This window comes from Acomys minous, assembly GCF_964271855.1.
Source record: "Acomys minous genome assembly, chromosome: 2".
In the NCBI taxonomy this organism is placed as follows: domain Eukaryota; kingdom Metazoa; phylum Chordata; class Mammalia; order Rodentia; family Muridae; genus Acomys; species Acomys minous.
In genome coordinates, this window is record NC_140484.1 from 52,104,110 (window position 1) to 52,125,886 (window position 21,777).

The 21,777-nt window shown below is 56.6% G+C and overlaps 2 protein-coding genes across 4 annotated transcripts; both read right to left on the reverse strand.

Moving 5' to 3' along the window:
* Window positions 1-735: 735 nt before the first annotated feature.
* Window positions 736-3,304, reverse strand: CD248 (CD248 molecule). The gene has a single exon (XM_084774094.1). The coding sequence runs from the start codon at window positions 3,257-3,259 to the stop codon at window positions 953-955; it is 2,307 nt and encodes a 768-aa protein (XP_084630220.1). The 5' UTR covers window positions 3,260-3,304; the 3' UTR covers window positions 736-952.
* An 11,529-nt stretch (window positions 3,305-14,833) lies between these two features.
* On the reverse strand, window positions 14,834-21,204 carry RIN1 (Ras and Rab interactor 1). Of its 3 annotated transcripts, none has more exons than XM_084773803.1 (10): window positions 20,785-21,204; window positions 20,459-20,639; window positions 20,239-20,353; window positions 20,078-20,150; window positions 19,873-19,931; window positions 18,974-19,717; window positions 18,402-18,707; window positions 17,998-18,129; window positions 17,713-17,864; window positions 14,834-16,911 (listed from the first exon to the last, which is right to left on the reverse strand). In XM_084773803.1, the coding sequence occupies exons 1-10, from the start codon at window positions 20,937-20,939 to the stop codon at window positions 16,462-16,464; spliced, it is 2,367 nt and encodes a 788-aa protein (XP_084629929.1). In that variant the 5' UTR covers window positions 20,940-21,204; the 3' UTR covers window positions 14,834-16,461. The 3 variants fall into 3 exon arrangements, with proteins under 3 accessions (XP_084629929.1, XP_084629928.1, XP_084629930.1); XM_084773802.1 differs by having other exon boundaries at window positions 19,873-19,964; XM_084773804.1 differs by having other exon boundaries at window positions 19,873-19,964; window positions 20,459-20,512; window positions 20,785-20,852.
* Window positions 21,205-21,777: the final 573 nt, after the last annotated feature.

Sequence of the window (21,777 nt, forward strand, 5' to 3'; positions counted from 1 at the left end):
GAGGTGGTATGGAACCGGCGCCTCGCTCTTCCAGGTTCCATTTCCCCCGCCCCCCCCAGGACAGTCAGCGGAGGATGAGGGGGAGGTTATCCACACTTCGGGTGATCTTTAACCAGCCCTGAATAACTTGGGCCTTCCCTCAAGCTCTGGGTCTGCTGTCTCTCCTAGCAGCACCACTTCCAGCCCACAGAGTGAAGAATAAAGTGTGGCCTCTAATGGGAAGACCTTGTTTGTAAGTGGGCCCAGGGAGTTAGAACTGGGCATTTGCCATCCCAGCCTGCCTTCTATGAAGGAGGATTGCCTACAATCCTAGGATGGCTGTATCCTTGGGTGACCTCCCCCCACCCCACCCCAAGCCTATGACAATGAGAAAGAAAGTTCAGTAAAGCAGACCACGGGAGGCTCTCAAGCCCCATCCTACCTGCGCCTTCCAAACCCCAGCTGGACTCCAGGTCATCAGAGACCCTCTCACCTCAAGACCATCCCCCGGATTTTCTCCCCATTTTAATAATAGGGGAAACACGTATGGACTTTCTCCCTTGCCAAACCTGCAGACCCCTGGGCCTGCTGTGTGACAGTGGGCAAGGCTCTGCCCTCTCCCGGCTGGTTTCACAGAAAATTATGAAGCACACTTCCTCTTCCACTTACCTACATAAATGGAAGGGACCTCCATTCCCACCCCCACCCCCAGGCCTCCCAGGCCCTTCCCTCAGGCATCAGTGGGGAATCACGAACTTTGGGTGAGGTTGGCACCCCATTTATTGGAGAAGATCCCAGCACCCACCCCTTGAAGTCCTGGAGGCCTTGGTGTGTCCTTTGCCGTGAATGCTGGGCCCAAGGAACAGAACCTCTTCTTCCGGCTGGGCAGCTCCCATAAGTCCCTGGTGCGGCCTCAGCCATATGTCCAAAGCAAGTCCTTTCCTTCTGTCCCGCAAAGGGGTGTCTGCACCCATCACACACTGGTTCTGCAGGTCTGTACCCCTGTAAGGCTGCCTCTGGGGGGCATGGGTTCTGTTGGGCTCTTGTTCCCGGCCTGTGTGACCCAGCGATAGCAGTCAGTGATACGCTTGTTGGGCGCATGGGGACCACAGCGGGTGCAGTACACGATGCCCAGTGCAAGCAGAACCACCAAGAAGACACATGTTGGTACCAGGAGTGCCACCAGCAGCCACCGGTCATCCCTCTGGCTTTGGCCTGCAAGACCTGCCTCTGCCAAGGCTGTTGGAGCTGCTGTAGGGGCCACTGAGGGCAGCCATAGCACCTTTTTGGTAGTGGGAACTCCTTCCCTTGGGACCTGAGGGGCCCTGGAATAGGGATGTGCAGGGCTGAGGGATGCTGATGATGATGCCGTCTGGTTAATGGGGCTCTGAGAGGGCAGTTGAGAAGGGAGGGCTGGGGGCTGGGTGGCAGCAGGCACAGGGGTTTCATGGACAGAGGACCTGGAGTTGGGGGGCAGAGAGGGCTGGGTAGCTGAGACAGGACGCCGGGGAGCCTGGGTTCTGGTGCCTGGAACATCTGGGGCCAGAGGGCGTTGACCGGCTTTGGAAGTGGTACCCCCGGGGTCAAGGTTAGGAGGGACTGGAGGCAAATAAGTGATAGTGTGGGTGCCTGGAGACACAGGGTACTGGTGGGGAGGGAATATTTGGGGATATTTGGTTGAGATAACCGGGGGCTGGTAAGCAGGAGGTGGTGCTGGGTGAGTGGCTGAGATAATTCCAGGCCTGTGGCCAAAAGGCAAGTCTGGATGACTGGCCTTGATTTTGGGAATCTGGTGCTCAGGGAGCACAGCTGGAGGTGAGGCCGGAGCCATGGCAGGTGGACGGACAGGGATCCAGGGCGGGCGTGTGGCTGAAATAACAGATGTCTTGTGGGCCGAGGGTGGTGTGGGTCTCGTAGCAGAGATCACCATGGGCCGTGTGGCAGAAACCACTGAGGAGTGGTAGGGGCCTCTGGGGGCACTAAGTGGGGGTGGCCAGGTAGGTTCCAGGTGCAATCTCTGAGGCTCTCCATCCCGTGGGAAGTTGGGCCTATAGGCTAGGCCAAAGTCAGGCCGCTGTGTAGGTGCCATCCATAGGATCCCCTGCTCCTCTGTCCAGGTGCCATCAAAGTCCTCCCAGGCCTCTTCTTCATCCTCCTCCTCTTCTCCGTCATCCAGCAAGTCATCTCTAAGGTCCTGGGAAGCCTGGACACCCATGGCTCCTGCAGGGCTACAACTGATGCCATCTGCCTCAAGCTCATGACCCTCGCTGCAGTAACACTCAAAGCCACCAACATAGTTGACACACATCTGCTGGCACACACCAGCAATCTGGCACTCATCCGTGTCCACGCAGCGGTGTGGCTCATCCTCGGCTGGCCGGAAGCCCAGGCGACAGTGGCAGCTGTAGCCTTGTGGCCCACCAGGCTCACACTGCTGCTCACAGGGGGCCTGGGCACAGGGGTCCTCACAACTGTGCCCATCTGCCGCTAGGCGGAAGCCTTCACTGCAGCGGCAGGACACGCCACCATCCACCTCTTCCACACACTCATGTTCGCAGCCCCCGTTGCCAGGACCACAGCCAGTCCCTGGGCACAGAGGCCCAGCCTGGGACCAGCCAACGCCACCTGAAGGTTGTTTCACGCACAGCAGAGAAGCTCCCCTGCCAGCCTGGCACTGCACGGCTGCTACGGAGCCAAAGGGCAGCCACTCTAACTCGCTGGAAACCAGGTTGAAGGGTGTGGTGTAGACAGCTGGGCCGGCTTGTCCCGCCTCAACCGGCAAGGCAGGGCAGGCACCCTCAAAACCAAACTGGCAGAGATAGCCATCGACAGCCAGTGTACAGGAGCCTTCGAGCCAACGATGCTCTCCGCTGGCCTCAAGGGCGGCACAGCGCTGGGCCGGGCAGGGTCCTTCCGTAGCAGGCTGGGCCCAGTTGGTGAAGGCGGTGTCCTGGTCTCCTGTGGTCCATATGAAGCCCCGCAGTGGGCGCTGCGGCTGGCATTGCCGGGCCTGCCGCTGCAACCCAATCCACAGCAGCCCGCTGGCCGGTCCGACGCCCACCAAGCTGTCCACACGCCGGGCTTCCTCCGGGGTCCGCGGTGTGGCCAGGTTGCCCCCCAATTCGCGGCACGCCCGCCAAGCTTCCAAGAAGGTTCGGCGCCGGGGGAAGAGCGCGTAGCAGCTGTCAGGGCCGCAGGAGGCTCGGGGCTCCGGCGTCCAGGGGGCCTGGCCCAGTGCGGGCACAGCAGCCGCCCAGGCCAGCAGCAGGCGCAGCAGCATCGCGACGCCCCCCGACTGGCCGGGCTCGGGCCTGCAGTTGCTCTTGACAGGGGGAGGGACCAAGGCCTCCGCCGGGAGGGCTGGGGGCGGGCCCGGAGGACTCACGCCTTGTAAGGAGTGGGCTGGGGCCGCTGCCAGCTCCCCTGCTAGCTCCCCGGGGGCTGCTGGAGCAGGAAGCAGTGGGGTGGGGGTTTCTGGGGGTGAGAGGCGTAGGGCAGAGGAGGGGAGGAGGTACGGTTAACTAACGGGCTACCTCAGGCGTTAGAGAGCTGAGAGTCAGGGGGAAGGGGACCTGGCCGCCTGAGAGGCACCCCCTCATCAACCCTGTGAAACTTCAGCCGAGTCCGCAGCTAAGGCAGCTGGGGAGAAGCTGTTCCTGGAAACGAAATCTGCATTCACCAGTATCAGTCAGTATATGGCTGCACTCTCAGCTCAACGGCATGCTCGAGCCAGCCCTTTCCCGTCGCACATATGTGTGCAGACTCCAGCCAACCCTGGCAAGGGCATCTTCTCTGACACCCTATTTATCTAAGGCCGCCAACCCCCAGCCTCACACATGCAGTCCCCCTGACATGCAATGCCCTTTGGTGAACAAGCAAGGATGATGTGGCATGCTAAACAGTCTAAACTATGAAGCCCCACCCACTCCTGCCCAGGCCCTGCAGGAGAATCAACTTGATAACCCCCGTGTGAACAACCTCAACCAGACGTGTATTTGATGAGCCCCTTCGCTCAGCGCATCTCACTCCCAAACTTTCTGGCTCCAGCAGGGCGAGCATTAGGGATTAGTGAGTGAGGAGGAGGCGAAGTGCTACCCTCCCTTACCCTGGCTCAGTCAGGGGCTCTGGGAACCTGGGCTTAGAGGGGGTGGAGGCAGCCCCTAAACAGGAAATGCCTCTCTGGGCTCCTGCCCCTGGAAGGCAGGGTGCCGGACTCTGGGCTACATGAAGGCTGGACTTGACTCAGGGTGAGCAGGCCACTATGAGGGGACCTCTGTAAGACCATGTATGAGCATGGGTACACCATGGGATAGGCACGTGTGACACAGGCATCATATCTTCCCTACGCCCCAGGGCCTGCTGCATAGCCTGGCCAGGGTCCTCTTCCAGCCCTGCCTGGAAACTTCTGGAGGTTTGTGTACTTACTGGGCCAGACACCCAGGATGGGCGGTGAGACTCTGTGGAGGATTAACCCCTGCATTCTCTTTTTACCTTTTATTATTTTATTATTTTATTTATTTGTTTATTTATTTATTTATTCTTGGTTTTTCAAGACAGGGTTTCTCTGTGCAGCCTTGGCTGTCCTGGACTTACTTTGTAGACCAGGCTGGCCTTGAAATCTCAGAGATCCTCCTGCCTCTGCCTCCCTGAATGCTGATATGATAGGTATGTATTTATTTTTGTTTGTTTGTTTTGTTTTTTTTCAAGACAGGGTTTCTCTGTATAGCCTTGACTATCCTGGACTCACTTTGTAGACCAGGCTGGCCTCGAACTCACAGTGATCTGCCTGCCTCTGCCTCCCAGGTGCTGGAGTTAAAGGCTTGTGCCACCACACCCAGCTTTATTATTTTTTTAAGACATGGATTTTGCCGGGCGTGGTGGCGCACGCCTTTAATCCCAGCACTCGGGAGGCAGAGTTGGGCGGATCGCTGTGAGTTCGAGGCCAGCCTGGTCTACAAAGTGAGTCCAGAACAGCCAAGGCTACAAAGAGACCCTGACTCGAAAAACCAAAAAAAAAAAAAAAAAAAAAAAGACATGGATTTTGCTATGCTGCTAAGGCTGGCCCCAAACTTCTGGGTTCCAAGTAGCTGATACTACAATCACTCAACAACAGGTAATCCTTTCAGACTCTTGCTTTCCCCATCCCTAAAGATTTATTTATTATGTACACCAGAAGAGGTCACCAGATCTCACTATAGATGGTTGTAAGTCACCAGTGAGATACTCACTGGACATGTGAGTGTCCAGTTGTTGGGAATTGAACTCAGGACCTTTGGAAGAGCAAGCAGTGCCGGGTGTGGTGGAGCATGCTTTTAATCCCAGCACTTGGGAGGCAGAGGCAGGTGGATCACTGTGAGTTCGAGGCCAGCCAGGTCTACAAAGCGAGTCCAGGATAGCCAAGGCTACACAGAGAGACTCTGTCTCCGGAAGAAGAAGAAGAAGAAGAAGAAGAAGAAGAAGAAGAAGAAGAAGAAAGGAAGGAAGAGCAAGCAGTGCTTTTAACCTCTGAGCCATCTCTCCAGCCCTAGACTCTTGCTTTTTATTTTGATTTCTTTAAATTTTGCTTTCTGCTTTACCTGCACATATGTATGTGCCTGGTGCCCTCAGAAGTCAGAAGAGGGCATCGGATTCTCTACGTGAGGTCTAGGAACCAAACTTGGATCCTATGCAAAAGCAAAAAGTACTCTTAGGCACTGCGCCATCTCTCCAGCTCCTTGCTTTTGATATTTGAAGCACAGTCTCACGTAGGCCAGGCTGAGCTGGAACTCACTAAATAGTCAAGAGTGACCCTGAACTCATGCACCCCCTGTCCCCCCTGGCCTGCCTTTACCACATCATACTTTATATTTTCAGCAGATTTGGAGACAGTTAGGGATGTGGCTTAGTGTCAGAGTGATGCTGGTCCTGGGTTGGGTTCCCAGCACTAACAACTTGAGCCATGGATGAGAAAGTGAGAGACACTGTTGGGACATTTTGGAACACTGTTGCTGGTCCAGATACAGTCACTCTGCTACTGATCCGTGTGAGGTTGAGGCTATCTCTAAGCCTTCATTTCTCTCCCTCTCTCCCTCCCTCCCTCCCTCTCTCTTTCCCTCCCTCCCTCTCTCTTTCCCTCCCTCCCTCTCTCCCTCCTTCCCTCCCTCCCTCACCTTTTTAGACTAGTTCTTACTTTGTAGCTCTGGCAGGCCCAGAACTCACAGAGACCAACCCGCCTCTGCCTCTCAAGTGCTGGAATTAAGTGGGTGACACCACATAGGCTTTTTTCTCCTCTCCTTTACACCTCACTTTTCTTTCTCTTCCCTTCCCTTCCCTTCCCTCCCTTCCCTTCCCTTCCCTTCCCTTTCTCTTCTCTCTCTCTTCTTCCATCTCTTCCCTTTAGCTGGGTACAGGTCTCACTGCACAGCGGTACCAGGATTACGGGTGTGGGCCACCATGCCTGGCTCCCAATTTTCCCACCTATGCGATAGGGATAAACTGTGTCCAGTTCTCTCAGCTCAGCAGAGTCATCCTACCACAGCACTCTCTATTTGCAAATGTGTTCTGTCAGCTGCAGAGCACACGACAAACGCTTGGTAGTCTTCTGAGCAAGTCTGGATGGCAGTGGGGACGAAGCTGCCTTCACTCACTACCAAGTTGGCCCTGCCGGTCTGTGAGAACCGCTGTTTATGCAGCACTTGCCTTCTGCTCGTAAGTCTTATGCTCAAAGCGTGCGGGGTGACTCCCCTTCTCAGGAGAGCACAGCCCATCCTTCCGTTCCTGCAGGAGCCAAGCCTTGAGCTCATCCTTCTGTCTTTCTCCCACACCCCATGTCCTGTATCTCAGCAAACCCTGTTGGCATCATTTTGAAAACTAGATCAAGAGTGTGACCACTTCCCGGCACCACCTTTTGCTTTCCTAGCCAACCCAGTCACTTTCCTCCAGCTCCTATCTAGCCTTGCAATTCGCTCTCTCCGTTTTCTCCTCTCAATCTCTCTCTCTCTCTCTCTCTCTCTCTCTCTCTCTCTCTCTCTCTCTCTCTCTCCTTCCTCTTCCTTTTCTCCCCTCCTCTCCACCCCTCTGGGGGAAAGCCTTTAAAAAACAAGAGTGCTGGAGAGCTGGCTTTGTGGTTAAGAGCACTTGAGCCAGGGCTGGGTTCCCATTACCCACAAGGAGGCTCACAACTATTGGTAACGCCAGTTCCAGGGGACCTGATGCCCTCCCCTGACCTCTTCCACACACCAGGCACACATGTAGTGCAAACAGTGTATGCAGGCAAAACACTGATAAAATAATACACACGCGCACATCTGCTCAGACCCAGGCACTCCTCTGCTCACAACCCTCTAGGGCCAGTGTCTCACCCAGAGGTAGCCAGAGTCCTGCCGTGTGCGTCCTGTCTCCAATCTCAGTCCACCCTGTCCCTCTTAACCCTTTACAAACAAACAACCTGCCAGCTCTGACCTGGCCTGTGTTGAGCCTTAGACCCACCAGGCGCTGAGCTCAGGGCTTTGGTCCCATGCTTCCCCCTGCCTGGAGCATGCTTCTGAATGCTCTCTCTGCCTTTCAGTTTCTCAGGCCACAGTTGAAGCAGCAGAGTCCTTGACCCAAAACCCCTCACAATCTCTCCTGCCTCTGGGGACCTCCCCCACCTCCCACCCCTTGTCAATTACTCCCTGTCACCTGCCACCAGATGGCTTCATTGTTGACCTGGACTCCCTTGTGACTTGAATCCCTGCCAGAACCCGTCGGCCATAGCTGGCATTATTGGTACTCCGAGATAGGTAGGTAGTGATGGTTTTGACCCAAATATGACTTAGCATTCTTCCGGTTGGGACAACAAAAACATAGCTCCAGATACTGCCTAACATCGTGTGCCCAGTGGGGGAACTTTTGCCCTGGGAGACTGCGCTCCATGGCAGCAGACTCAGAGTGCTCCCTACTGTGCGGCAGAGCCTGCAAAGCTGTGGGCCCGAAGCCTAAGAGTCGTTGCAAGGGCAGCAGCACATACCTGAGACCCCAGCACTGCAGAGGTGGAGGCAGAGGATTAGAAGCGCAAGGTGATCCTTAATTAAGTGCGTAGTGAGTTGCAGGCCAGCCTGGGATATAACAGACAAGTCAGACCCTGCTTCAAACAAACAAAGCAGAAAACAAAAATGTAAACAAACTAACAATCCCAGTGTGGTGGCGCACACCTTTAATGCCAGCACTTACTTGGGAGGCAGAGGCAGGCTGATCTCTCTGAGTTTGAGGCCAGCCTGGTCTACAGAGAGAGAGAGAGAGAGAGAGAGAGAGAGAGAGAGAGAGAGAGAGGAGAGAGAGAGAGAGAGAGAGTTCTGAGAAAGCCAGGGATGCACAGAAAAACTCTCTCAAAATAAATAAATAAATACATAAACAAATAAAACTGGGGGGGGCATCCTGAATGACTGAATGGCTGCACAGAAATGAGGCTCAGTTCCTGACGACACTATTGGAAGCCTGGGACTTGCCTGGAGCCCAAGCCTGCTTGCTCTCCACAACTTCCTAGCTGCCCCTTTGATGTTGGATCATCCCGGAAGTGGGATGCTCCTGGGGGTGTACATGTCTTTTTTTGTAGATGGGGAAACCAAGGCTCTGCGAGTCTTAGAGCAAGTTCGAGGCAGGGCCCTGACTTGAGCCTGATTCTCATGCTATTTGTCTTCCAGCAGCATCGCCTGTGGTCGCTTCTGAGCAGAGGTTGCGTGGTAGGCAGCACACCAGGACGACGGCCTAGGGTGAGAGCTCCGATGAGTCTGGAGGGGTGCACAGGGCTTCTGTGCCCGGCTTGGAGAGGGGACCGGTGAGGAGCAGAGAGAGAACATAGACAAGGTGAGAGGCCTGGCTTGGGAAGCTCCGAAGCTGCCCCTCAGAGGCTGAAGCTCCACGGTGGATGCCACGGGAAGACAGACTCTCGTGGTGAGGGAACTCCGTGGCTCCGTGGCTGGTGGGTGGTAGACGGGGGGGGGGTGGGGTGGGGGGGGTGGGGGGGACACCCAAGGCCAGGCACCACTTAGGAGACTGTTGCAATCATCTGGGAAAGAAAAGGGATCTGGCTACAGAGCTGGGCTACAGGGCGGGCCTGGCTGGGGGAGGCAGCCTCTGGAGGTTCCTTGGGGGCGGTTCTGAGCCTGGTCCAAGGGTGTGGTGAGACCAGTCATCCTTCGGGCAATGGCCAGTGCTGGGCGTCTGAGAGAGGCTGCAGTGTGTCTGGCAAGTGGGTGGGTCAGTCAGATCAGAGGTCAGGACCCCAGTTTCAGTGGAGGGAAGGGTTGGGGAGCAGGCATAGGAAGTAGAAGGCAGGGGGTCAAAGGCCAACTTCCAGATGTATGAGCTAGACCTGCTTCTAAGGGAGGGAAGCCAAAGCAGGACAAGGGGCTGAGAAGTGGATGAGGGCACACCCCTGGCTTCAACAGCCATAAAGGTTTGGTGGATCAAAAGAAAGAGTTGGCGCTGGGCGGTGGTGGCACACCGCATGCCTTTAATCCCAGCACTCGGGAGGCAGAGGCAGGCAGATCGCTGCGAAATCGAAGCCAGCCTGGTCTACAAAGCGAGTCCAGGACAGACAAGGCTACACAGAGACTCAAAAAACAAAAACAAACAACAAAAACAAACAACAAACAAAAAAACCAAAAGAGAAAGAGTTGGCAAGGCAACATACTTAGGTGCCCAGCCCACCTCCAGGTTGGGAGAAGTGGGGTGTTGGTGGCCTAGGAACTTCCTTTCCTAGTGGATGAGGAACGTGACTGAGCAGAGAGCAACAATAGTCTGGAGACCAGGAGCTTGAGTGGGGGGCGGGGCTTGAGCTTCCTTTCCTGCTGTTCTGATTGGTTCGTGTTGGTTCACCCACAGCACAGAGAAGATGCTAACTGATCTGACATGGCAGGCGATTAAAGCTTAGGTGGGTGACTATGTGAACGGATCTATGGGAGAATGGTGGGTAGGTATACGGATGCATGGATGGACGTACAGGCAGATACACAGACATACACGTGGGTGAATGCTGTGTACATGGGGGATACACGGCAAGATGTACGGGTAGATGGATACATGGGGCCATGGGTTGACATGTATGACAGCTGTATGGATGAACGCATAAAAGCAAGGACGGTAAGGAGGGAGAGGGGGTGGGGTGGACAGGTAGACTAATGCATGTATGTATGCATGTATGCATGTCAAGTGGGCGGGGGGGGGGACAGGTAGCTAGATGTATATGCGGATTTTTTTGAGACAGTATCATGTACCCTAGGCTAGCTTCAGACTTACTAAGTAGCCAAGGATGACCTTGAATTTCTGATCCCTCTGCCTTCACCACCATGTGCCAGGATTACAGGCATTTTACCACCTTGTTCATAAAATATTTCGACGCATTGCAAGATAGAGGGTATAAGCAAAGGGCCTGAGTGTCACTGGCAGCCTCTCTGATGAAAATGGACCTCAATATCTCTGTAGGACAATCTAAAACAGGGACAGCTTGGGGTCACTGCTGCAAGGAACAAATAGGACGCGTTCCCACACGCAGCTGTGTTCCCTATTGGGGCCTGAGGCTAGTGTGTCTTCCTGGCTGGACTGGAGGCCAGCGGGTGGCGGGGTGTGCCATCTCAAGTTCTGCCTACAGTGGGAGGCAGCAGGCTGGGTCTCCCTGCTGGGACGGTGGTCCACACAGGAGAAGCTCCCTGTAGGAGGGGCATGAAAACAAAAGCCCGTGTCCCCTGTCCCGGGAAAACGTGTCCGGGACAAGCAACAGGGGGATGGTTTGGGATACAATGTTCGTAGGCCTAGAGGGGAAGGGGGAAGGTGACCTAAAGACTGGCTGGCTCAGAGAGGGGCCCCATGGAACAGCTGGGTGGGGTCACTGGGTGAGAATGGGGGCGCCCCCCAGGACCGGCATCCTTAAGAGCCTTGGCATGCTGGCCCGCTGAGCCAGCACATTGCTTTGTGTGAAAATCACCTCCTTCCCTTCTCTGTCTGTCTTCTGTCCCCACCCCCACCTCAGTCCCTGTCTAAACTCTTCTCAAACCACTCTCCAGCTTTCAGGCTGTCAGGAGGAAAGGCAGAGAGAGGCGGGAGGCACCCAGTCTTGGGTGGGAGCCGAGGTGAGTGGGTGGGAGAGGGTTACCCTGGGCAGGAGTGGAGGAAAGGGTATGTTTGCAACCTCCTCCTCTTGCCGCTGTTGGGGCCACGCCCTTTGTGCTTCTGGCAGGACAGCCCTGCAGGGAGGGGGTCATGCTGCTGGGGACAGGATGGGTGGGAGACAGAGGTTTGGAGAATTCTAACTGGGAAGAAGGGGTGTTGGCTCTCCTCAGCATCCCTGAAGCCAAAGAATTCTGACAGCTGGGGGTAGCTGAGGGTAGAGTGGGGCCTTAGTCATGAAGACCTTGTGTGCATGTGGCTTCAGGACAATGTGCTTTCGTGCACATCCATGCCTGGGGATGCATACACATGTCCTTGCACAGCCTTGGCATGGACATACACATGCACAGCTGGTTGTCCCAGCAAGTTCACACCTGTGCCCACAGCTGCAAGAATGAAGCAAATGGCTCCCTGGAAGATCCAGCCTGGATCCAGCCGGGAGCCTAGCTCTCTCTCCTAGCAGATGCTGGACCTGAACATCTGGCCACATCTGCCTAAAAGAAAGGGAATCCAAGCTGGGCTCGGTGGTGCAGGCCTTTAATCCCAGCATTCCGGGAGACAGAGGCAAGCAGATCTCTGAGTTCCAGGCCAGCCTGGTCTATAATATGAGTCCAGGGCAGCCAAGGCTACGCAGAGAAACCCTGTCTCAGGAGGGGGAAACGGGGGGGGTGGGGGTGGGGGAGGTGGGGGCGAATCCTGGAACCTGTGTCTAGGCTAGGCTAGAAGGGCAGCCCTTCTGAAGGCCTGTGCAAGGGTACCTGTGGATGTGGGCTCTCTGTTCAAGGGCTGAGCTTGGCCCAGTTTGCTGAGGACTTTCCTAACTAACCTCACCCCCACACTTACCCCAAGCCTAGGTAAGCAAGGCGATTGGTCCCGCAGCCACAGGGACAAGTTTCTTTGTGCTACGTCCTTCCTCAGTTACCCCAATTCCAACCTCTCTGATCTCTGCCATACCCCACCTCTGGAACTTTCTCCAGAGGCATTTACTTCTTTTTTTTTTTCTCTTGCTGCCTGACACCTCATCCCCCTGCCCCCTTGTCCTCCAGGGTCCCCGGCTTTTACCTCTCCTACCTTATTCCTTTCTGTGCCTGCCTGGTCTCTTCTGTTGGCCTTCAGGGATCTCCTGCCCTAAGAACCACGCCCCTTATTGGTTTGGGGTCTGTCTCTCAGCTTTCATCTTCCCTCTGCCTCTGCTCTGCATCTCCCATCTCTCCCTGCTTCTATCTTGCCACCATCCCTGGGTGGTCTAGCCTCCCTCCGCTCGCCTCTCTCCCTGCGCTGTATCCTGGGGGCTGGCTGCGGTAGAAGCCAGGTCTAGGGTCTGTGACCAGGCAGGAAGGAGAATCCGAACAGACATGATATTTACGTTGGGACTTCAAAGTGGAGCCCAAGCTGCAGTGGGGGTGGAGGGGACTGGCAAGCAAGAGCCAGACTGAGGTCAGATCACGCTCCTCCCCAGTGAGGGTCTCCTTGGTGACACACACCTCCCCCCGTGGGACACCAGACCCAGAGAAGGGATGGAATGGGCTATTTTGGTGCAGAGTTCCAAGAAAGGCACTTCCTGCCCCCTCACCCTGCCCCCATCCTTTCTTCCTGTCACCCTGCAGCTGGGTCTGGGCAGCTTGGTCCCCCTACTTTCTGTAAGCATCCCTCAGTTGGGAACACACGGCGTTCTGGGGATGGCAGGAGCAAAGGGCTCAGTCTCTGCCAGAAAATATCCCAGGCACTGACTGGGGCAGTCTCTGCAGTCTCACTTTCTGGCAGAGGCTTTGCCTGGCAGGACAGCACGGGTCTGTAACCCTGTGTGCCCCATGCCATGGGACTAGGCAAAGCTGGCCTTTCCCGACCCTTAGAGTCGACCTCAGCAGCCACCCTGCGCCTGGAGGATCCAAGATGGACTGTGAAGGTCACCTCCCCAGCTAAAGACATCCAGCTGCTACAGCCCAGAAGGGGTGTGCATGTGTGTGTCTCAGCCTAGAGGGCAAGGCTGATTGTCTCATCCCACAGCTCAGCTAAGGGGCCTCAATCCCACCCAGGGGGTAACCCTTCAGGAAAGGCCACACCATGACACTCGGATCCCAAGCTCACTCAGGCCTCTAGAGCCCCAGCTTCTGGACCTTTTCCCATCCTCCATCCCTCAGCTCCTCCTGTGAATCAGGCTGGAATCTGATGAGCTCAGGCTGCCCCGCCCAGCCTGCCTGCCTCAGCTCCTGCCTAGCCTGTGAGGTCACCGCACCCTTTCAGGGGTCTTCCCAGCAATTCAGTCAGGGGACCCACCAGGGGCTGGGTGGGAACTGTTAAGGGGTTGGGGTTGGACCTCCTGTTCATGCTCCAAAGTATAAAAACATGTGGGTGGGTGTGTATGTTTGGTGGGGTGGGGGCTTACATTTCCAGGGCTCAGATGGAGCAGGAAGTAGTAGCTATGGTGTCTCCAGGAGCACGGATGTAACTGCATGAGTGCTGTCGTGGGTGGTGTTGGCATTTTTGCACAGGTAGTCCTGTGTCAGGAAGTCCACGTGTCGCTACAGGCCTGTGTCCATGGTCCCCATGTGAGTCACGGTGTCTGGGTGTGCCTGTTAACCTTGGGGTGCCCGGGGCACTGCACTACCCACCTGGGATACCATGTCGCATTGCATTGGAATGTGCTAACACTGTGGGTCTGACCATCGCTCAGGAGGCCACAGGAAGATGTCAGGAATAGGAAGGAGCATGGGTCAGGCTGAGGCTCAACTGCTGCCCTTCACTGCACCTCTCAGACCATCGCATAGGCCTTAGGACCTGCACTAGGCAGCCCTTTCCTCACCCTCCTTCTGACCCCTTTTCAAGAGATGCCTGGTGGTCTTGTACCACCAGCTGGGTATTTATCCCTTGGGGGTAATGTCAGGGGGAATGCACCTGGTGTGAGGCGGAAGTGAGGTGTGAACACCTCCTGGTAGAGCCGGTAGGAAATGCGCCATTCCCAAGGAGCAGAGAGAACGGGAGTTATTTCGTTTGTTTGGTCTTGTTTTTTTTGAGACAGGGTTTCTCTGTGTAGCCTTGGCTGTCCTGAATGACGTGCCTGCTTTCCAGACACCCAAGTACTGATCAGTGTTCCTGTCTTGCGCTACAGCAGTGGACACTGGAAGAGGCACAGCACATCTCAAGAGCCTTGACTTCTAGCATGTGGAAGATGGTGGGAACGGTGCAGCGGGTCACAGTTACGCCCTAGATCACAGTACCTGCTACCGAGTCTTTCTTTACGTCACCAAGTACATTCGCTCCTTCTTCTGAGATGGGGGTCTTGCTATGTAGCCTAGGCTGTCTTCCAATTATGTAGCCAAGGATGGTCCTCCTCGGCCTCCCAAGTGCTGGGATGACAGATGTGTGCTACTATACCTGGCTTTGCTTGTTGAGAGCATGGAGCTAATGATTCTTTCTCTCTGGAAGGTATGTGTGTGCGGCTTCTGTCCTGTAATAAGTCAGCACTCCTTTGGGCCACAGCTGGATCCACATGGAATTCTAGGAGCTCGGAATTAGAACTGAGCGCACAAAGGAAGGGCCCGTGAAGGTCCCAGAGACCTGGTTCCCATAAGACCAGATCCATATCCTGACCCTGGGATTCTCTGAGCGCCCCCCTGCAGACATTCCAGACCCTTCCCCCGGGACTGAGCACCACACATCCTGTGTCTCATTCCCAGCGCCGGCCTTCCTATCCCAGCACAGGCTCTTACGTCTAGTTACCAAGCTCCAGTCAGTGGACACCATTTATTGAGCACCTAGGAGTGCTCCCCCCTGTACAAAGCCTTAGGGAGGAAGGGAGGGCATACAGTGCAATAAGGGGCCATGTTGTTGAGAGCCTAAAGCTCCAGCAGCCTTGTCTGTGGCTCTCCCTGGGTGGGGGGGAGAGGCAAAAGGAACTGGGACCTAAGCCAGATGTCAGACACCAGATGGGGTGGTCCCTCACCACACACACTTCTCCCTACTGCAGAAGAAAGGACACTAGTGGCCACGTGACTGTTTGGAGCCCTACCCTGGCTAGATGTGAGTCTGAAGGGCTACTCTCTATTGTTACCTGAATTACACGTGAGCCCGGTGTCTTGGCGCTCAGAGGCCCAGGAGAGCGCCTGAGACTGGCCGCTCCATGCTGCTCTTTGTCTGGAAAGAATTCTTTCTCAGGATTCTCTGACTGTGGGGTGGGGGTGGGGTGGGGGGTGGGCGGCTTTGCCCTGCATTTTTCGGGCTGCTGTTGTGAGAGTGTAAGGCCAGCGGCTGCCTACCTTCTCTTTATCCCCACCCCTCTTGCCCTGGGGGCGGGGTGAGGGTCGCCCTTAGCAGCTTCCTGGGCTGTGCACGCCCTCTTGTGGCTATTAGTGGGCATTTTTCTCTGCTCAGATTTACAGCCGGTTAGCTTCCCTCTGGGGCTGGCTTCTCTGGCCTGGGCACATATTAGGAGTTACTTTTCTGCACTGCAGGGGACCCCCACAAGCTATTACATGCCTCATCACTAGCTTTCGTAAGGGCCCAAAGACTGGAGTGCAAAGACAATGTTTGTGGAGCATGTCTCCCTGTTCTGGAAATTTCTCTTCCTGCTAGCAGGCATTACCTCCCAGGGTCCTATTCCCCAGCAATACTTTAGTGCCTCAGCCGATTTCTGATCTTGAGAAAAGACTAGAACATAGATGCTTTCTCTCTTGTGGCCTGACCTCCAGGAAAATGACCATGTCTGGATGGACTAAGGAAGAAGAGACAGTGAGAGACCTGCCTGGTGGAGGCAGGTACCCTAAGGGTGGGTGACATGGCTGCTAACACCCATTTTCCCCTCCCTTTCCCCTGCCTAAGCTCAGCAGCCAACCATCCATGTGGGGTCCTGCAGAACAGCAGTCATGTCCCCTCTTTGCACACCAGGGTGCTATGTCATCTGGGAAGAGCTGTTTGTTTGGGCAGCTTTGCTGTCATTCTGCTGTTTCCCTGACCCCAGAAACTAGGAGGGATTGGGGTTGTCCAGGGTCTAGATGCTCCAGTAGCCCCGCCTGTGCCCACGGGCAACGGGAAAGGCAAAAGAAGCCGGAGCCACCCTCTCCCAATACCAGAAGCTGGCTATCAGATGGAATTTTTCCCTTACTGGACACACTTATCCCTGTGGACCAGGGAGGAACAGGCGCCAGGGGCGTTGGACACTGGAGGCTCCCAACTGCAAACTTCGCCCTAGTCTATGTGGCCAGTCCCCTGTTCTCTGGCAGGTGGACTCATGAAGATCAGCTAGAGGGGGTGGCAGACACGACAGAGAACTGCGCGTGGGTGGTAAAGGAAGCGCTGCATCTGGGAAGAGTGAATCTAGAGGCCTTCGGAGGCCCAGGGGACCCTTGTGGCTCTTTCTAGTTACTCTTCTGCAGCCTGGCTTCCCTCTGTCGCTTCTTCCTCTGGCTGTACATGATCTCCTCTGGCCTGATCCTCGCCTCCTCGGTCAACAGTTGTCTCAGGCTGCCCTTCACTGTGTAGGGCCCCTTTCTCCTCCTCCCATGCCCCTGTTTCTGGCCTCTCACTGTCCATCTTTGCCTTCCCTGTTGCAGCCGCCCGGGTCTCAGGGCGCTCTGCCCGGCGGTAGACGAGGTAGCCAGTTGCTGGAAGCCCATGGGCCAGGGCTTCAGGGGGCAGGCGGTGGTAGCCCCGGTCCTTGTAGAGGAAGAGGCCGAATGCATCAGGCTGGGTCACTCGGAACTTGGTGGCGCAGAGTTGGTTCAGGGTAGCAATGGAAGACTCTGGGGGCACGGCCAGGGTCTTGGAGGTGCAGCCTGTGCTGGGGTCCTGGTAGGCTACTCGGAGGAGGTGCTATGCAGAAAACAAGAACAAAGTCCTCAGCTCTACGGGGCCATCACCTCCATAGCACAGAGGACAGGCTGAAGCCGTACAACGACAGGGTAAGGCGGTACGCATCCTTGGTAGAACTCACTGCCAGGAGCCTTACTTGTAAGCTCCAAGGCAGCCGTGGGGCAGAGAGAGATGTGTTTGGGTTAGCGGTATAGGTGCAAGGCCAGGCAGAGGGAACTTCCGGAAAAGATGTATAAGGAGAGTCCACTGTGTGCTGCTGGGCTCTCTCCCTGACTGTTCCTGGGGCTACCTACCTAGAACCATCCCCCCATAGCTCACTAGCGCACCTAACCTTCATGGCAGCCCAGGTGCCCATTTTAGAGACGAGAAAACCAAGGCATAGGCAAAAAGTGATAGAGCTTGGGTGAATCTGGGACCTGGCCACAAAGCCTGGAGGTCAAGGGTGGTGCACCCTGGCCCAGGACCCAATGGGAGCATAGGCTGAAAGCTCAAGGACAAGGGAGGTAGATGCTGGGCTGGTGCTGAGGGCCAGGAATTTGCTGTCACTTTCCATGTCAGGTTCTATCTCCTTGTCTGTAAAATGGGGGAAACTAATGGCCCTACCACAGAGTTTCTGTCAAGTGTCAAGGAAGCTGCCTGGAGCTCACAGTTCAGTGCTTGTCCCATGGAACTCCCCACAAGGGCTGCTCTGATACTTAGATGGGGCTCTATTTCTCTCGCAGGGTGATGCAGGCCTAGAGGAACTGTTCCCGGTGATGTCAGCATAGCCAATATGGGGCAGAAGGGGGAAGGAGCCTTTACCTGGAGGTTGTGGGTGGCCGGCAGGCGGCGCTGTTCCCAGAGGATCAGAGAGCGCTGGAGCTCCTGTGCTGGGCTGAGCGGGAGAGTGCGGGCCTGGCTCAGGTCACACAGCAAGGCCAGGCTGGCCGAGAGGCTGGTCAGGTAGTAGCCGCCTACGACACAGGATACATAGGATGCAGCTGGGGCGGGGGTAGGGTGTCCTGCCTTTCTGCCTTGCTTACTCAGGACCTACTAGCAGCTATGAAGGCTCAGTCCCACCCAGACAGGAAGTGAGGGGACCCTCACCCTCTCCGGTGAGCAGGGTGGGTTCTAGCAGCTCCGACATGTACTCGACTTCTAACAGGAGGTCAGGAAGGTCACACTGAGCCAGAACAAGGCTCAGCAGAGGCAGGAACTCGTCAGCGCCTGCATCCTCCCCTGTGGAAACACGGGAAGAAGGAAGTTCCAGCCTCCTCAGAGGCCCAAGGGCAAGGGTCCAATCTCCATCCTAGACAGTGACCCCTCCCCTCGGCCTGCCAGACCCCTAGGTAACAAGACCAGGGCCATCAAAGCAACCACAGGGAAGGTTCCTGGGGATGACAGACAGTCTATTCTTTAGAGCTCCTGAGACCTTCTCCCTTCAGTGGGGGTGGGGAGGCACAGGCTCCACTCAGAAAGAGTGGAGCAGGGGAAAGTTGTGGGGGTCATACCCGCCTGGGTTTTCAGGGCTGTGTAGAGCAACTTGCAGGCCTGCAGGAGCCACTGGACCTGGGCACTAGGTGAGTAGGCACGAAGCAGCTGCAGCAGCTTCTGGCGCACCTGTTCTGTCTCCACTGGGGAGGAGAGGTTCAGGTGGGAACCGAAGGCTCCAGGCCCCTGAGTCCGAGCCAGGCGGAAGCCCTCAGCTAGGCGGCCAAGGGAACCATCTGTGGAAAGCCGGCGCCGCAGGCGGGCAGCTAGGATAGGCCGAAGAGGCTTGAGAACAGACCGGTGCAGGGACTTCTCCAGGACCAGTTCTGCCAGAGGAGAGTAGCTACGTTGGGGAGGGGTGGGGTGGGGTGGGGTGGGGGGATGAGGGTGTGGGGGAAGGCCTTGAAAAGCAGGAGGCCCTGGCCAAGGCAGAAGGTAGGGTGAGGTACAGGGAGGGGAGGGTGGAATTCATTGCATCAGTAGTGAGAAAGGGGGGTGGGTGGGTTGGAGAGGCATGGCACCCGAGCAGCAGTACACCCTCAGGCAAGGAGAGAGGCAGATGAGGGAGGATGAAGAGTTGGAGAGGCCTTACCCAGCCTCTCAGGTGGGAGCAGCTTCTCAGGGCCCAGTTCTGCACACAGCATGGCCCGGGCCCGGCTCAGGGCTTGGCGGATGCCTTGCAACTCCCGGGGCTCAGGACCAGCCCGAACCTGGGTCAGTAGGTCCTGCACTAGCTGACCCACAGCTGTGTATCGGTTTTGCACTAGCACTGTGGCTGCCCGGCCCACCTGCCTCTCTGGTGCCAGCAGAGAGCAGAAAGCAGAACTCATGGACCGAAGCAGAGGCCGCCGCTGCCGTGGACGGCTGAGGCGTGGGGAGGTTGTAGGGCTTCCTGGAGAACCCTCCTCTTCCTCAGAGCTGCTGGGGGAGCAGCAGTCCACCTCTTGAAGCGAGGGTAGGGGGGGAAGACTAGGCCCAGCAGCACTTCCTGGCACGCGGTAGCCCACTGAGCTCTCCCTCTGCAGCAGCTGTTGAGGAGGCCGTCTTTCCGCTTGGCTAGAAGATGTCCCTGGCAGCACAGGGACTGGGGGAGGCGGCACAGCAGGTGGAGACAGAGGGCTGGAGGTCTCTGTGGACACGCGCACTTTGAAACTCCTCTTGAATTTCTCACGTTTGGTGGGGCCCAGATCCCCTGGGAAGAGGGGGTTGAAGAAGCACAGGGCTGCGCCAGTGCCCTGATCCAGCTCCTGAGGAGACCGAGCCTTCAGCCGGGGTATCGGCGGGGCTTCCGAAGGCCTCTGATGAATCTTGGTGTTGAGGGAGGAACTCCAGAACTCTAGTAAGCAGAACCAATGGGGACCTCAGAGCTAGCCCAGGAGGGTGCCCACAAAGAAAAGGCTTGGTGGTTCTTTCCTCGTCCCCCCACCCCCGACCCCCATCTGGCCTGTGTGTATCCGGCTGTGCGGGAGGCTGCAGGGAACCCTTCCTCACCCATGCCCAGATGGGAGATGGCCTCCAGCTCCTTGTGGGTGGCCGCCTGATGGATGGCTCTGGGGAGTCGGAGAGGGAGGAGAAGAATGTCCCTAAGGTCAGAGCAAGGAGCAGTCAAGAGCGATGCTCTGCTTGGGTGCAGAGGGGGGGGGTGGTCCTGGGAAGCAGGCCCAGCGGTCACCAGGTGCCCCACAGGCGGGCTCACCGGGTATGGCAGTACGCACAGATGAGCTGGGCCAGGTCCTGGAACATGAGCTCCGAGCCCTCCAAAGAGACGCCTGAGAGACATGGGGGTGAGGCTGTTCTGTAGTGACCTCCCTCCCCCGCCTGTCTCCAGCCCCTTCCCACCAGGCAAAGTCCCCTCACCACCGGGGCTTTCTTGGATATAGTGGCTGGAAACAAAAGAGGGGCCACTGGCTTCTGGCAGCCTCACACACAGAGCCTGGCACTGGCGAGTGTTAGATTTCCGCACCAGGAAGGTCTGCAAGTGGACAAGATCAGGAGACTCAGGACCTCCATGGCCAGGGCCCTTCCCTTCCCTTCCCATCCTTGGCGAGCCAGCCCTGGAGGAAGGGGAAGCACTCACCCCTGGAGGCTCTGTCCTCAGCACGTGCAGTGCGGCTGCAGCGTTGGCGCGCAGCTGTAACCACACGGGCCGGGTGATCAGCAGCCGCTCCCGCAGGCTCACGGTGCGTGCTGGTGGTTGGGACCCGCCTGCCTGTGTCCCACTGGCATCAGGTGTGTCGTATAGGGGGTCTGGAGAGGGCCTAGGGGCAGACACCCAGGCCTGAGTAGCTGTCTGAAGCGAACATTTCTTTCCCATTCTGGGCTTCCCACCTAACCTGTCCTTGCCAGATCCTCCTGTCGCTGCCCTCACCCCCGGCACCTGGCTCATCTCCCAACTTGACTAACTTTTCTTTCTGTCGGTTCCCAGGAATAAAGTTCCTGCCGGCATCTCCCAGAGGGTGTGCTCTTGTCTCTTCAGGGTCCTCCATGGCTGGGAGCTCCTTCGGCTTCTCCTGGGACTCAGGAAGAGAATCCAACCCCCAAGGCACAGGCGTGCACATTCCTGGCAGTGAGTAACACTTCCTGAAGGCGGTTCACCCTGTCACGCCCCACCAATTAACTCTTGTATGTCCACTCCGTGTGGCCAGTGTCCACCTCTATTCTGGGCCCAGCTAGGAATGGCAGGGAACCCCTCCATGTTAGTGCCACTATCGGGGCCCCAGCTGTGGGAGGACTAACTCCACACAGTGCTTCCTGCAGCCCCTCACACTCTGCAGCTGGGTAGGGAGGAGTTAAGCGGGGCACACCAAGTTCCCGTAGGCTCAAGGCCTCACCCCTGGGTTACCTTAAGAAGTCTTGCGGTCACTCGCTCATCTCCTCCTGCCTTGGATGGGGGTCAGCCTTGTGGGAGAGCACCCCCTACTGGTCACAGATGACTCATTCCTGAACCTAACTTGGGTTTTGTAATTTCAGGTTGCTATGGAGAAAAGATGCTGTGTCTCCATGGAAACTAAACCCTTTGCTTAACTGAGGTTCTGGGGGTGGTTCTGACACTCACTGCTAACCAGGGGGGAGTGTGGCTGTGAGGTCGTCAAGCACATGGTGCTGCTGTTAGCTGCCTCCCACACACAGGCCCTGCTAGCTAGCCTGCTTGCCAATCTGCCAAGTGCCTGGGGCAGGTGCAGACATGACCAGGCTCCACGCACATGCAAAAGCCCCTTCACCCAGTGTGCTTTGCCTGGGCCACGTGTGTCTTCCAGCTCTGGGCCCAACCTCCTCCCTTCCCCAGGCTTTTCTCTAAGTCACAATACCCCAAACCACAGGGACCCCAGAAAAGTCTGTCTTAGGTGCTCCCCACAAAAGCCCTGATTCCCTTGTAAGATAGAGCAGACACACTGG

Coding starts and splice junctions, on each gene's coding strand:
- CD248 (XM_084774094.1), bottom strand. CDS start 3,259: ATGCTGCTGCGCCTGCTGCTGGCCTGGGCGGCTGCTGTGCCCGCACTG.
- RIN1 (XM_084773802.1), bottom strand. CDS start 20,939: ATGTGCACGCCTGTGCCTTGGGGGTTGGATTCTCTTCCTGAGTCCCAG. Junction 18,130..18,401: donor AGCCCTGAAAACCCAGGCGG/GTATGACCCCCA, acceptor GTGTTTCCACAG/GGGAGGATGCAGGCGCTGAC. Junction 16,912..17,712: donor CGGCCACCCACAACCTCCAG/GTAAAGGCTCCT, acceptor TTTTCTGCATAG/CACCTCCTCCGAGTAGCCTA.